This window comes from Nerophis ophidion, linkage group LG26 (genome assembly GCF_033978795.1).
Source record: "Nerophis ophidion isolate RoL-2023_Sa linkage group LG26, RoL_Noph_v1.0, whole genome shotgun sequence".
In the NCBI taxonomy this organism is placed as follows: domain Eukaryota; kingdom Metazoa; phylum Chordata; class Actinopteri; order Syngnathiformes; family Syngnathidae; genus Nerophis; species Nerophis ophidion.
In genome coordinates this window covers 31,715,135-31,732,655 of record NC_084636.1, presented here as the reverse complement: position 1 = coordinate 31,732,655, position 17,521 = coordinate 31,715,135, and the positions used below count along the sequence as shown (strand labels likewise).

The window sequence follows — 17,521 nt, the reverse complement described above, 5'->3', positions numbered from 1 at the left end:
AAACGTCAATAATAATATATAATAAAGTATAGTATCAAATGACATGATATAATGTTACATTATATCCTATTAAATGTATTGTATTCTGTGATTTTTTTGTATTGGTATAAATATAAATTTTAAAATAAACATACATTAATATATTGTACAATTTTGTATTAAATTACAAAATATATTGTATACTATGATATTGGTTAAAATATAACTATGAAATAAAAAGTAAATATTAAAATATAGAATATTGTATTAAATTACATGATATCATGTTACATTATATCATATTAAATAATTGTATTATGTGATTTTTTTTGGATTAGTAAAAATATAAATATAAAATAAAGTAAATATTAACCTATTGTACAATATTGTAATAAATTACAAAAATGTATTGTATTCTATTATTTTTAATTGGTTAAAATATAAATATAGAATAAAGTAAATATTAAAATATGCAATCTTGTATTAAATGACATATGTTACATTATATCATATTACATTAAATGTATTAGCTGTGATATTTAATTGGTAAAAAAATGATTATAAAGTAAATAATATATTTACTTTAATAATATATTGTTTAATATTGTATTAACTTACATAATGTTGCATTATATCATATTATATTAAATGTATTTTATTCTGTGATTTTTAATTGGTAACACTATAAGATTAATCCTCAATATTATATAATAAAATACAGTATTAAATGACATGATATAATATTACATTATATCCTATTAAATGTATTGTATTCTGTGATTTATTTTATTGGTAAAAATAAAGCTATAAAATAAACACGTTAATGTACAATATTGTATTAAATTACAAAATGTATTGTATTCTAGGATATTGGTTAAAATAAAACTATAAAATAAAAAGTAAATATTAAAATATACAATATTGTATTAAATTACATGATATCATGTTACATGATATCATATTAAATGTATTGTTATGTGATTTTTTTTTTTGATTGGTAAAAATATAAATAGGAAATAAAAAGTAAATAATATATTGTACAATAAATTACAAAATGTATTGTATGATTTTTAATTGATTAAAATATAAATATAAAATAAAAAGTAAATATTAAAATATGCAATATTGTATTAAATTACATATGTTACATTATATCATATTATATTAAATGTATTGTCTGTGATTTTTAATTTGTAAAAACATAAAATATAAATTATAAGGTAAATAATATATTCAATAATATAATGTACAATATTTTACCAAATTACATGATATAATGTTACATTATATCATATTATATTAAATGTATTGTATTCTGTGATTTTGAATTGGTAAAAATATAAAAATAAAAAGTAAATTTTAATATATTGTACAATAGTTTATTAAATTACATATGTTACATTATATCATATTATATTAAATGTATTGTATTCTGTTATTTGTAATTAAGAACTTTTTAATTACCAATTATACTAATTTGTTTAAAAAAACATTTTTTATTGTATTTAAGACAAGTTGTATTCTTTTCCCCATATAATAATGAATTAAATAATAGGAAAATATATTTATTATCGATTATATTATAGTATATTAAAATGTTTTGTATTATCTTAGTGGATACTAGCATTTTTCTATTTTCATAGACGTCCCACTGGGTGTGAGTTTTCCTTGCCCTTATGTGGGCCTACCGAGGATGTCGTGGTGGTTTGTGCAGCCCTTTGAGACACTAGTGATTTAGGGCTATATAAGTAAACATTGATTGATTGATTGATTAAGTAAATAGCATGTTTACAGAACAAGTCATGTGCTTTAGAAAAGTATTGTGTGAGCTTTGCTTTGTGTGAAAATGTGGTCCAGCAGAAGACCCTGTGGCGTCCTCGCCTGACGCAGGAGACCTGTCGCCCGAGGGTCCTCTCCCTCCACTCATCCTTCTGCAGCAGCTTCTGTCCGCTGCCACGCAGCCCTCGCCCATCAAAGCCGTGTTTGACAGACGGGAGATGGAGGTGAGTCACCACGAGTTCACTAAACCCTTGCTGCTGCTGACCCCCGCGTTCCCTCGACTGCACGTAGGCGGCGGCCCTGGCTGTGTGTCAGTACCTGGCGGTGGAGTCGGCCCACCCGTCCTCTCCACTGTTCGAGGAGAGCAGCTCCAGCGAGGCCACCACGCCGGTCACCGTGCAGCACGTCAGGCCGCCCAAGCAGAAGAAGCACAAGACATCCGCCGTGCCGCCGCTCCCCATCGTGCTGCAGCTGATGGAGATGGGCTTCCCCAGGAAGAACATCGAGTTCGCCCTGAAGTCACTGTCGGGGACCACGGGCAGCGCATCTGCGGTCCCAGGTAGTCAACTTATTCTTCAATTGGATAGGAAATGACTTGATTCTATTATACCATATCTTCTGGACCAGGGGTGCCCATTACGTCGATCGCGAGCTACCAGTCGACCGCGGGGGGTGTGTCAGTCGATCTCCAGCCAGGCTTTTGAAAAAAATAGACCTAAAAATTAGTGATCATCAATCTTCACCAAGACGTCACTTAAATGACATTCACGGTACCGGAGGGTCTTGTGAGATGACGCTGGCTGCTGCAAGATCATTATTATGAAAATATGACCGAGAGGAAGGCGAGAAACACTTTTTATTTCAACAGACTCTCGCGCCGTACCTTCCGTCAAAACTCTAAAGGCCGACTGCACATTTCCTATCTTCACAATAAAAGCCCTGCTTCATGCTGCCTGCGCTAACTAAATACAGAGTCTCGGAAAACTGGCGTGCACAAGCGATCCCTCAGAAAGCTGGCGTGCACATCACTTGTGCACGCCAGCTTTCTGAGACTCTTATTTTGTTAGCGCAGGCAGCATGAAGCAGGGCTTTTATTGTGAAGATAGGAAATGTGCGGTAGTCGGCCTTTAGAGTTTTGACGGAAGGGACGGCGCGAAAGTCTGTTGAAATAAAAAGTGTTTCTCGCCTTCCTCTCTGTCATTTTTTCATAATAATGAACTGGCAGCAGCCAGCGTCATCTCACAAGACCCTCGGGTGCCGTGAATGTCAATCAAGCAAGCTACGGAATTTGCCGCCAATGTTTTTCTTGTAAAGTGTATGGAAGCTGGATGAATTAGATGCCAAAAACCAACCACTTTCATGTGGTATTGTACAGAAAGGACAACTTTTTTTCTCCTCCATTTGAAAATGTGGGCGTTATCATCATTACTGTCTGATTCCAATCAATGCAAGTCATCAGAATCAGGTAATACACCAACGTATATTCTTGTCTTTGTGAAAGAAAGACATCTATATGTGTTACACATGCTTGTATTATCATTAAACACATTTAACTTGTTTACAAAAATGTCTCTTTCATAAATAAATAAATATAAATGATATATATAAATGAGGTAGATCCCCTCGAGTTGGTCAATTGAAAAGTAGCTCGCCTGCAGAAAAAGTTTGGGCACCCCTGTTCTGGTCTATGGAGCACACCTGTATATAAGTCGCATCCACTAAATTTAAATATATATATATATATATATATATGTATAGTTTAGTATAGTTATTTGAATGACTCTTACCATAATATGTTATGTTAACATACCAGGCACCTTCTCAGTTGGTTATTTATTCGTCACTATTCTTCATTTATTTTAAATTGCCTTTCAAATGTCTATTCTTGGTGTTGGGTTTTATTAAATACATTTTCCCCCAAAAATGCGACTTATACTACAGTGCAACGCATATATGTTTTTTCCCCTTCTTTATTATGCATTTTCGGCAGGTGCGACTTATTCCCCGGAGTGACTTATACTCCAAAAATACGGTAGATATCTTCACGTTCACCACTGAAGGGGTCGCCCGGCACACGGCACTCCTTCTCCTCCCAAGAGTCCGTTGTGTGTCCAGCAACAACCGCTCCGTCACGACAAGCATGTTCCCCCAAAGCCAAGATCTTGTCAATTTCATTGAGGCCAGTTAAATAGTTCCAATGTTTAGATTTGGAGAGCAGTGCAAAAAAAGGCAACAAAATAGTTAAGACAAGACACAGAAGGGAGAGGAAAGGGGAGCGTCCGCCCTCGATGAGTGCCAGTGAGAACTATAACGGATTCTTCATTTAACACTATTGTAAGTTTTACAATATACAAACCTCGTTTCCATATGAGTTGGGAAATTGTGTTAGATGTAAATATAAACGTAATACAATGATTTGCACATCCTTTTCAACCCTATTCAATTGAATGCACTACAAATACAAGATATTTGATGTTCAAACTCATAAACTTTTTTTTTTTTTGCAAATAATAATTAACTTAGAATTTCATGGCTGCAACACGTGCCAAAGTAGTTGGGAAAGGGCATGTTCACCGCTGTGTTACATCACCTTTTCTTTTAACAACACTCAATAAACGTTTGGGAACTGAGGAAATTAATTGTTGAAGCTTTGAAAGTGGAATTCTTTACCATTCTTGCTTGATTTACAGCTTAAGTTGTTCAACAGTCCTTGTTGTCGTATTTTACGCTTCATGATGCGCCACACATTTTCGATGGGAGACATGGCTGGACTGCGGGTGGGCCAGAAAAGTACCCGCACTCTTTTACTACGAAGCCACGCTGTTGTAACACGTGGCTTGGCACTGTTTTGGTGAAATAAGCAGGGGCGTCCATTACGTTGCTTGGATGACAACATATGTTGCTCCAAAACCTGTAAGGACCATTCAGCATGAATAAATAGTGCCTTCACAGCTGTGTAAGTTACCCATGCCTTGGGCACTAATACACCCTCATACCATCACAGATGCTGGCTTTTGAACTTTGAACCTATAACAATCCGAAGGGTTATTTTCCTCTTTGTCCCAGAGGACACAACGTCCACAGTTTCCAAATATAATTTGAAATGTGGACTCGTCAGACCATAGAACACTTTTCCACTTTTCATCAGTCCATCTTAGATGAGCTCGGGCCCAGCGAAGCCAGGGGCGTTCCTGGGTGTTGTTGATAAATGGCTTTCGCTTTGCATAGTAAAGTTTTAACTTGCATTTTCAGATGTAGCGACCAACTGTAGTTACTGACAGTGGTTTTATGAAGTGTTCCTGAGCCCATGTGGTGATATCCTTTACGCACTGATGTCGGTTTTTGATGCAGTACCGCCTGAGGGCTCAAAGGTCCGTAATATAATCGCTTTCGTGCAGTGATTTCTCCAGATTCTCTGAACCTTTTGATGATTTTACGGACCGTAGATGGTAAAATCCCTAAATTTCTTGGAATAGCTTGTTGATAAAATGTTGTTCTAAAACTGTTCGACAATTTGCTTCCAAATTGGTGACCCTCGCCTCATCCTTGTTCTGCTTTTATACCCAATCATGGCACCCACCTGTTCCCAATTAGCCTGCACACCTGTTGGATGTTCGAAATAAGTGTTTGATGAGCAATTCCTCAACTTTATCTGTATTTATTGCCACCTTTCCCAACTTCTTTGTCACGTGTAGCTGGCATCAAATTCTAATGTTAATGATTATTTGCAACAAAAAAAAAATGTTTATCAGTTTGAACATCAAATATGTTGTCTTTGTAGCATATTCAACTGAATATGGGTTGAAAATGATTTGCAAAACATTGTATTCCGTTTATATTTACATCTAACACAATTTCCCAACTCATGTGGAAACGGGGTTTGTAACTAAAACAATTCTTACTAAAGCGTCCCATCTTTGCCGTCTGTAGGAGTGTTTTCATGCCTATTTGTACATGCAATCGTAATGTAATCAAGATAGCGTCCTTAGCATTAGCTAATATGCTAATATATGGCGCAGCTTATATTCTGGTGCGGCCTAAAGTGCGTAAAATAGATAATTAAATGCAAGAAAGTGTTTGTAGAGCAAGGTAGGACCTCCTCCTCCTCCTTCTTAACCAGAGCAATTGTCTGTCCGCAGGTGTGGAGGCTCTGGTGTGCTGGCTGCTGGACCATCCCGATGTTCACACCTCAGAGGCGTCAGACGCCGACACCGTGTCGGACGAATACTCTGACGAGGAAGTGCTGGAGGAAGTTGAAGAGGTTGAGCCGACGTTCTCTGTGGTACGCCATCTTGACTTCTGCCACCCCGTGTACTCGCACGAGACAAAGGCGCCGTTTTGTTCCTCGTCCCCTAAAGAAAATTAGTAGGAGCTGCAAAACAGAACACAGTTACTCTTACATGTGAAGTGTTAATACTGTAAGTAATGTACTTATTACTTATAATTGCATCTTAGTTGTAGTTTTCAGCGACACATTTGGAGGTGTTGAAATCGCCACGTAAAATGGCTAATGCATGTCAATAATAAAGCCAATGTATGTTAGCATCACGCTAGCGCATTTTTGGAAATGTGAAGCTTCCCACTGCGTGGCGCAGTGGGAGAGTGGCCGTGCGCAACCCGAGGGTCCCTGGTTCAAATCCCACCTAGTACCAACCTCGTCACGTCCGTTGTGTCCCGAGCAAGACACTTCACCCTTGCTCCTGATGGGTGCTGGTTGGCGCCTTGCATGGCAGCTCCCTCCATCAGTGTGTGAATGTGTGTGTGAATGGGTAAATGTGGAAGTAGTGTCAAAGCGCTTTGAGTACCTTGAAGGTAGAAAAGCACTATACAAGTAGAACCCATTTATCATTTATTTATTTACTTTACTTACGCTGGAGCAGTTTTTGGAGTCAATTTCTTTTCTGGCATTGAAAATTGCAACATTACCTAGAGGTTGTTTGGCAGTGTCCGCTCTCAGTGCTGCAGGAGTGATGTCCAGCGCAACCCAGGTACCGTAAAACTGCACCGTTGGATTTTACGTGGTTCGGTCGGTGCCCAGAAAGTACCGGATTCAGTACCAATCCTTAGTATTAAGTACAATACCTACAGTATTAACACTTTGTAGTACTCAACAAAAGACACAACTGGCTAAAGTAACCGAATGGCAAAGACGACTTCCTGATGTCTCTACACTATTAAGTACAATACTTACAGTATAAACACTTTGTAGTACTCAAGAAAAGACATAACTTTCAAATGGAACTTAATGGCAAACACACCTTCCTGATGTCTCTACACTATTAAGTACAATACCTACAGTATAAACTCTTTGTAGTACTCAACAAAAGATAGGACTGGCAAAAGTAACCGAATGGCAAAGACGACTTCCTGATGTCTACACTATTAATTAAGTACAATACTTACAGTATAAACACTTTGTAGTACTCAACAAAAGATAGGACTGGCAAAAGTAACCGAATGGCAAAGACGACTTCCTGATGTCTACACTATTAATTAAGTACAATACTTACAGTATAAACACTTTGTAGTACTCAACAAAAGATAGGACTGGCAAAAGTAACCGAATGGCAAAGACGACTTCCTGATGTCTACACTATTAATTAAGTACAATACTTACAGTATAAACACTTTGTAGTACTCAAGAAAAGACATAACTTTCAAATGGAACTTAATGGCAAACACTCCTTCCTGATGTCTCTACACTATTAAGTACAATACCTACAGTATAAACTCTTTGTAGTACTCAACAAAAGACACAACTGGCAAAAGTAACCGAATGGCAAAGACGACTTCCTGATGTCTCTACACTATTAAGTACAATACTTACAGTATAAACACTTTGTAGTACTCAAGAAAAGACATAACTTTCAAATGGAACTTAATGGCAAACACACCTTCCTGATGTCTCTACACTATTAAGTACAATACCTACAGTATAAACACTTTGTAGTACTCAACGAAAGATAGGACTGGGAAATGGAACTTAATGACAAAGAATAATTTCTGATGTCTCTATACTATTAAGTAAAAAACCTACAGTATAAACTCTTTGTAGTACTCAACAAAAGATAGGACTGGGAAATGGAACTTAATAACAAAGAATAATTTCTGATGTCTCTATACTATTAAGTAAAAAACCTACAGTATAAACACTTTGTAGTACTCAACAAAAGACACAAGTTGCAAATTTAACTTAATGGCAAAGACTACTTCCTGATGTCTCTACACTATTAAGTACAATAACTACAGTACAAACACATTGTAGTACTTGACTCAAGACAACTGGAAAATTGAACTTAATGGCAAAGACTAAATCCTGATGTCTCTACACTATTAAGTACAATTCTTACTGTATAAACACATTGTAGTACCCAATCAAAGACACAAATGGCAAATTTGACTTAATGGTAAAAACTACTTCCTGATGTTTATACACTATTAAGTATAATAAATGCAGTACAAATACTTTGTAGTACTCAACAAAAGACACAACTGACGAATTGAATTTAATGGCAAAGACTACTTCTTGATGTCTCTACACTATTAAGTACAATACCTACAGTACAAACACTTTGTAGTACTCAACAAAAGACACAAGTGGCAAATTTAACTTAATGGCAAAGACTACTTCCTGATGTCTCTACACTATTAAGTACAATAACTATGTGAAGCGCTTTGAGTCACTAGAGAAAAGCGCTATATAAAATATAATTCACAATTCACAATCAAAGACACAAATGGCAAATTTGACTTAATGGTAAAAACTACTTCCTGATGTTTATACACTATGAAGTACAATAAATGCAGTACAAATACTTTGTAGTACTCAACAAAAGACACAACTGACAAATTGAACTTAATGGCAAAGACTACTTCCTGATGTCTCTACACTATTAAGTACAATACTTACAGTACAAACACTTTGTAGTACTCACTAGAAGACACGACTGGCAAATGGAACTTAATGGCACAGACTACTTCCTGAGGTCTCTTCACCTTCTAACGTGCTAGAAGAGCATCTGCATGCCAAGTCTAATATATAATACTTGCAAATGAGATGAAAAAGTCTAAGAAAAGAAGATACGACAACTGGACAGCACAGTTATCATTATGTTAAATAAAAAAATATATATTTTTATAAAACTAATTGACATTTATTACAACATGAACACACACAAAAGTACAGAAAATTGGTGCCCTTTAATACCGGTCCCCAGGTTCTGGGAGTTGGTACCATATTGGTTCAAATGTTAAAGGCACCCATCTATATGTGGGACTAGAAAGGAGTACTGAGTCCGCCGGTTTTACTTGTCACCGATTCATGTAAAATCCAACGGTGCCATCTTACGGTACTTTAGTTGCGCCTGACACTTCGCACTTTGGCACTTGGCGATCACTCCAGCAGCACTGAGAGCTGACTCTGCCCAACTACCTCTAGGTAAAGTTGCCATTTTCAACGCCAGCAAAGAAATTGACTCAATCTAAGTAAAGTAAGGCTACACTTTTCCCAAAAAGTGCTAGCTTGATGCTAATATACATTGACTTTGCTATTGACATGCTATTGATTAGCATTAGCGATTTTACATGGTGATTTCAACGCCTCCAAATGTGTCAAAGAAAACTGAAACTAAGATGCACGGTACGGCGTGGCGCAGTGGGAGAGTGGCCGTGCGCAACCCGAGGGTCCCTGGTTCAAATCCCACCTAGTACCAACCTCGTCACGTCCGTTGTGTCCTGAGCAAGACACTTCACCCTTGCTCCTGATGGGTGCTAGTGGGCGCCTTGCATGGCAGCTCCCTCCATCAGTGTGTGAATGTGTGTGTGAATGGGTAAATGTGGATGTAATGTCAAAGCGCTTTGAGTACCTTGAAGGTAGAAAAGCGCTATACAAGTACAACCCATTTATTTATTTATTTACAAGCAGCTGGGGTCCAATAAGTACAATACTTACAGTATTAACACTTTTTAGGGTGCAAAAAAACCCACACACCATAAACTACTGCCATCTAACGTCTTGGACTTGCAGCTACAGCTTAATGTCATACTTGCAAATGATTATATGCTGTCAACAAAACAATATGTAACAACTGGAGAGCAGTTATCATAATCGGCCCATTCAAAAAATTAGGTTTTATAATAAAAAAACAATTAATATTTATTACCACACTCAAAAATACAGAAAATTGGTACCATTTAGTACCAGTGTAAATTTCCAGGCTACTGGAATTGGTACCGTATCAGTTCAAATGTGAAAGATTCTTATCCCTTTGTAGGAATTAACAGAAGACATTGAACTTAATGGCAAAGACTACTTCCTTACTACAACAACACACCTTGGAAAAAACTGAAACAAATACTTGCAAATGATCTTCAGAAGTTGCTATCAACTCACTCTTAAATGTTACGTAAAAACATTTCAATATTAAATGATGTCTTATGTGTATGTTACGTGTATGTTTACGTGTAAGTGTATGTTTACGTCTATGGTTACGTATGTTTACGTAACCATACACTAACGTTCAAAAGTTTGGGGTCACCCAAACATTTTTGTGTTTTCCATGAAAAGTCACACTTATTCACCAGCATACATTTTTAAATGAATAGAAAATAGAGTCAAGACATGACAAGGTTAGAAATAATGATTTCTAACCTTGACATCATGGGCTTGTATCGCACATGATATCACACACAAACATGCTGCAGGACTGCTTGTATCGCACATGACATCAAACACAAGCAAACACTGCAGGATAGCTTTTATCACACATTATATCATAAACAAGTAAAACAGGCCACATAACTGCCTGTATCGCACATGATATCACACACCAGTAAACATGCTGCATGGTTGCTTGTACCTCACATGATTTTACACACAAGTAAATATGTTGCAAGACTGCTTGTATCGCACATGATATCACACACCAGTAAACATGCTGCAGGGTTGCTTGTACCTCACATGATTTTACACACAAGTAAATATGCTGCAAGACTGCTTGTATCGCACATGATATCACACACAAGTAAAAAGTCTGCAGGATTGCTTGTATCGCACGTGATATCACACACAAGTAAACACTCTGGAGGACTGCTTGTATCGCACGTGATATCACACAGGAGTAAAAAGTCTGTAGGATTGCTTGTATCGCACGTGATATCACACAGGAGTAAAAAGTCTGTAGGACTGCTTGTATCGCACGTGATATCACACAGGAGTAAAAAGTCTGTAGGATTGCTTGTATCGCACATGATGTCACACACAAGTAAACATGCTGCAGGACTGCTTGTATCGCACATGACATCACACATAAGTAAGCAGGACTGCTTGTATCGCACATGATATCACACACAAACATGCTGCAGGACTGCTTGTATCGCACATGACATCAAACACAAGCAAACACTGCAGGATAGCTTTTATCACACATCATATCATAAACAAGTAAACCAGGCCACATGACTGCCTGTATCGCACATGATATCACACACCAGTTAGCATGCTGCAGGGTTGCTTGTACCTCACATGATTTTACACACAAGTAAATATGCTGCAAGACTGCTTGTATCGCACATGATATCACACACAAGTAAAAAGTCTGCAGGATTGCTTGTATCGCACGTGATATCACACACAAGTAAACACTCTGGAAGACTGCTTGTATCGCACGTGATATCACACAGGAGTAAAAAGTCTGTAGGATTGCTTGTATCGCACATGATGTCACACACAAGTAAACATGCTGCAGGACTGCTTGTATCGCACATGATATCACACATAAGTAAGCAGGACTGCTTGTATTGCACATGATATCACACACAAGTAAATATGTTGCAGAACTACCTGTATTACACATGATACCACACACAAGTAAACACGCTGCAGGACTGCCTGTATCACACATGATTTCACACAAGTGAAGAGGCTACAGGACTGCTTGTATCGCACATGATATCACACACAAGTAAACACTGCAGGATAGCTTTTATCACACATATCATAAACAAGTAAAACAGGCCACATGACTGCTTGTATCGCACATGACATCAAACACAAGCAAACACTGCAGGATAGCTTTTATCACACATTATATCATAAACAAGTAAAACAGGCCACATGACTGCCTGTATCGCACATGATATCACACACCATTAAACATGCTGGAGGGTTGCTTGTACCTCACATGATTTTACACACAAGTAAATATGCTGCAAGACTGCTTGTATCGCACATGATATCACACACAAGTAAAAAGTCTGCAGGATTGCTTGTATCGCACGTGATATCACACACAAGTAAACACTCTGGAGGACTGCTTGTATCGCACGTGATATCACACACAAGTAAACACTCTGGAGGACTGCTTGTATCGCACGTGATATCACACAGGAGTAAAAAGTCTGTAGGATTGCTTGTATCGCACATGATGTCACACACAAGTAAACATGCTGCAGGACTGCTTGTATCGCACATGACATCACACATAAGTAAGCAGGACTGCTTGTATCGCACATGATATCACACACAAACATGCTGCAGGACTGCCTGTATCGCACATGACATCAAACACAAGCAAACACTGCAGGATAGCTTTTATCACACATTCTATCATAAACAAGTAAAACAGGCCACGTGACTGCCTGTATCGCACATGATATCACACACCAGTCAACATGCTGCAGGGTTGCTTGTACCTCACATGATTTTACACACAAGTAAATATGCTGCAAGACTGCTTGTATCGCACATGATATCACACACAAGTAAAAAGTCTGCAGGATTGCTTGTATCACACGTGATATCACACACAAGTAAACACTCTGGAGGACTGCTTGTATCGCACGTGATATCACACAGGAGTAAAAAGTCTGTAGGATTGCTTGTATCGCACGTGATATCACACACAAGTAAACACTCTGGTGGACTGCTTGCATCGCACGTGATATCACACAGGAGTAAAAAGTCTGTAGGATTGCTTGTATCGCACATGATGTCACACACAAGTAAACATGCTGCAGGACTGCTTGTATCGCACATGACATCACACATAAGTAAGCAGGACTGCTTGTATCGCACATGATATCACACACAAACATGCTGCAGGACTGCTTGTATCGCACATGACATCAAACACAAGCAAACACTGCAGGATAGCTTTTATCACACATTATATCATAAACAAGTAAAACAGGCCACATGACTGCCTGTATCGCACATGATATCACACACCAGTAAACATGCTGCAGGGTTGCTTGTACCTCACATGATTTTACACACAAGTAAATATGCTGCAAGACTGCTTGTATCGCACATGATATCACACACAAGTAAAAAGTCTGCAGGATTGCTTGTATCGCACGTGATATCACACACAAGTAAACACTCTGGAAGACTGCTTGTATCGCACGTGATATCACACAGGAGTAAAAAGTCTGTAGGATTGCTTGTATCGCACATGATGTCACACACAAGTAAACATGCTGCAGGACTGCTTGTATCGCACATGACATCACACATAAGTAAGCAGGACTGCTTGTATTGCACATGATATCACACACAAGTAAATATGTTGCAGAACTACCTGTATTACACATGATACCACACACAAGTAAACACGCTGCAGGACTGCCTGTATCACACATGATTTCACACAAGTGAAGAGGCTACAGGACTGCTTGTATCGCACATGATATCACACACAAGTAAACACTGCAGGATAGCTTTTATCACACATTATATCATAAACAAGTAAAACAGGCCACATGACTGCCTGTATCGCACATGACATCAAACACAAGCAAACACTGCAGGATAGCTTTTATCACACATTATATCATAAACAAGTAAAACAGGCCACATGACTGCCTGTATCGCACATGATATCACACACCAGTAAACATGCTGCAGGGTTGCTTGTACCTCACATGATTTTACACACAAGTAAATATGCTGCAAGACTGCTTGTATCGCACATGATATCACACACAAGTAAAAAGTCTGCAGGATTGCTTGTATCGCACGTGATATCACACACAAGTAAACACTCTGGAGGACTGCTTGTATCGCACGTGATATCACACAGGAGTAAAAAGTCTGTAGGATTGCTTGTATCGCACATGATGTCACACACAAGTAAACATGCTGCAGGACTGCTTGTATCGCACATGACATCACACATAAGTAAGCAGGATTGCTTGTATCGCACATGATATCACACACAAACATGCTGCAGGACTGCTTGTATCGCACATGACATCAAACACAAGCAAACACTGCAGGATAGCTTTTATCACACATTATATCATAAACAAGTAAAACAGGCCACATGACTGCCTGTATCGCACATGACATCAAACACAAGCAAACACTGCAGGATAGCTTTTATCACACATTATATCATAAACAAGTAAAACAGGCCACATGACTGCCTGTATCGCACATGATATCACACACCAGTAAACATGCTGCAGGGTTGCTTGTACCTCACATGATTTTACACACAAGTAAATATGTTGCAAGACTGCTTGTATCGCACATGATATCACACACAAGTAAAAAGTCTGCAGGATTGCTTGTATCGCACGTGATATCACACACAAGTAAACACTCTGGAGGACTGCTTGTATCGCACGTGATATCACACAGGAGTAAAAAGTCTGTAGGATTGCTTGTATCGCACATGATGTCACACACAAGTAAACACTCTGGAGGACTGCTTGTATCGCACGTGATATCACACAGGAGTAAAAAGTCTGTAGGATTGCTTGTATCGCACATGATGTCACACACAAGTAAACATGCTGCAGGACTGCTTGTATCGCACATGACATCACACATAAGTAAGCAGGATTGCTTGTATCGCACATGATGTCACACACAAGTAAACATGCTGCAGGACTGCTTGTATCGCACATGACATCACACATAAGTAAGCAGGATTGCTTGTATCGCACATGATGTCACACACAAGTAAACATGCTGCATCACACATAAGTAAGCAGGACTGCTTGTATTGCACATGATATCACACACAAGTAAACATGTTTTTACATCAAACTTTGCTTTCGTCAAAGAATCCTCCATTTGCAGCAATTACAGCATTGTAGACCTTGGACATTCTAGCTGTTAATTTGTTGAGGTAATCTGGAGAAATTGCACCCCACGCTTCAATAGGCATCTCCCACAAGTTGGATTGGTTGGATGGGCTCCCACAACAGCTCAATGGGGTTCAGATCTGGTGACTGCGCCGGCCACTCCATTACTGATAGAATACCAGCTGCCTGCTTCTTCTCTAAATAGTTCTTGCACAATTTGGAGGTGTGTTTTGGGTCATTGTCCTGTTGTAGGATGAAATTGGCTCCAATCAAGCGCTGTCCACTGGGTATGACATGGCGTTGCAAAATGGAGTGATAGCCTTCCTTATTCAGAATCCCTTTTTCCCTGTTCAAATCTCCCACCTTACCAGCACCAAAGCAACCCCAGACCATCACATTACCTCCACCATGCTTAACCGATGGCGTCAGGCATTCTTCCAGCATTTTTTCAATTCTGCGTCTCACAAACGTTCTTCACAAACTTGGATTCATCCGTCCTCAACACTTTTTTTCCAGTCTTCCTCTGTCCAATGTCTGTGTTCTTTTGCCCATCTTAATCTTTTTCTTTTATTGGCCAGTCTCAGATATGGCTTTTTCTTTGCCACTCTGCCCTGAAGCCCAGAATCCCGCAGCCACCTCTTCACTGTAGATGTTGACACTTAAGTCTTTTTGGACTATATATAAGTTTGTACATTTGAACCTCCATTTACCAACTTAAGTCTTTTTGAACTATGTACAAGTTTGTACATTTGAACCTCCATTTACCAACTTAAGTCTTCTTGGACTGTATATAAGTTTGTACATTTGAACTTCCATCTACCAACTTAAGTCTTCTTGGACTATATATAAGTTTGTACATTTGAACCTCCATTTACCAACTTAAGTCTTTTTGAACTATGTACAAGTTTGTACATTTGAACCTCCATTTACCAACTTAAGTCTTCTTGGACTGTATATAAGTTTGTACATTTGAACTTCCATCTACCAACTTAAGTCTTCTTGGACTATATATAAGTTTGTACATTTGAACTTCCATCTACCAACTTAAGTCTTCTTGGACTATATATAAGTTTGTACATTTGAACTTCCATTTACCAACTTAAGTCTTCTTGGACTATATATAAGTTTGTACATTTGAACTTCCATCTACCAACTTAAGTCTTTTTGGACTATATATAAGTTTGTACATTTGAACTTCCATCTACCAACTTAAGTCTTCTTGGACTATATATACGTTTGTACATTTGAACTTCCATTTACCAACTTAAGTCTTCTTGGACTATATATAAGTTTGTACATTTGAACTTCCATCTACCAACTTAAGTCTTCTTGGACTATATATAAGTTTGTACATTTGAACTTCCATCTACCAACTTAAGTCTTCTTGGACTATATATAAGTTTGTACATTTGAACTTCCATCTACCAACTTAAGTCTTCTTGGACTATATACAAGTTTGTACATTTGAACCTCCATTTACCAACTTAAGGCTTTTTGGACTAAATACAAGTTTTTACATTTGAACCTCCATTTACCAACTTAAGTCTTCTTGGACTATGTAAACGTTTTTACATTTGAACCTCCATTTACCAACTTAAGTCTTTTTGGACTATATACAAGTTTTTACATTTGAACCTCCATTTACCAACTTAAGTCTTCTTGGACTATATATAAGTTTTTACATTTGAACCTCCATTTACCAACTTAAGTCTTTTTGGACTATATACAAGTTTTTAGATTTGAACCTCCATTTACCAACTTAAGTCTTCTTGGACTATATAGAAGTTTTTACATTTGAACCTCCATTTACCAACTTAAGTCTTTTGGACTATACATATGTTTGTAGGCTGGAGCCTCCATTTACCAACTCAAATTTTCTTAGACTATATATACATTGTATAGTTGAACCTCCATTTACCAACTTAAGTGTCCTTGGACTGTGTATAAGTTTGTACGCTGGAACCGCCATTTACCAACTTAAATCTTCTTAGACTATATATACATTTGTACAGTAGAACCTCCATTTACCAACTCAAATCTTCTTAGACTATACATACATTTGTACAGTTGAATCTCCATCTACCAACTTAAGTCTTCTTGGACTATATCAACGTTTTTACATTTGAACCTCCATTTACCAACTTAAGTCTTCTTGGACTATATATATGTTTGTAGGCTGGAGCCTCCATTTACCAACTTAAATTTTATTAGACTATACATACATTTGTATAAATGAACCTCCATTTACCAACTTAAGTGTTCTTGGACTATATACAAGTTTGTACATTTGAACCTCCATTTACCAACTTAAATCTTCTTGGACTATATATATGTATATAATGAAGATGCCAGTTGGGGACCTGTGAGGCGTCTGTTTCTTAAACTACAGACTCTAATGTACTTATCTTCTTGCTCAGTTGTGCAACGCGGCCTCCCACTTCTTTTTCTACTCTGTTTAGAGCCTGTTTGTGCTGTCCTCTGAAGGGAGTAGTACACACCGTTGTAGGAAATCTTCAACTTCTTAGCAATTTCTCACACGGAATAGCCTTCATTTCTAAGAACAAGAATAGACTGTCGAGTTTCAGATGAAAGTTCTCTTTTTCTGGCCATTTTGAGCGTTTAATTGACCCCACAAATGTGTTGCTCCAGCAACTCAATCTGCTCAAACAAA

At 37.9% G+C, this 17,521-nt stretch overlaps 1 protein-coding gene across 7 annotated transcripts in view; it reads left to right on the top strand.

Moving 5' to 3' along the window:
• herc2 (HECT and RLD domain containing E3 ubiquitin protein ligase 2) overlaps positions 1 to 17,521 on the top strand; it is a 274,014-nt gene that overhangs the window by 111,816 nt on the left and 144,677 nt on the right. For 4 of the 7 annotated variants that reach the window (XM_061888266.1, XM_061888265.1, XM_061888267.1 and 1 more), the window contains exons 45-47: positions 1,837 to 1,982; positions 2,050 to 2,317; positions 5,898 to 6,040. In XM_061888266.1, the coding sequence (XP_061744250.1) occupies positions 1,837 to 1,982; positions 2,050 to 2,317; positions 5,898 to 6,040 (557 nt within the window). The remainder of the gene's footprint in view (positions 1 to 1,836; positions 1,983 to 2,049; positions 2,318 to 5,897; positions 6,041 to 17,521) is intronic. The other 3 variants (XM_061888270.1, XM_061888269.1, XM_061888264.1) reach the window with 1 other exon arrangement.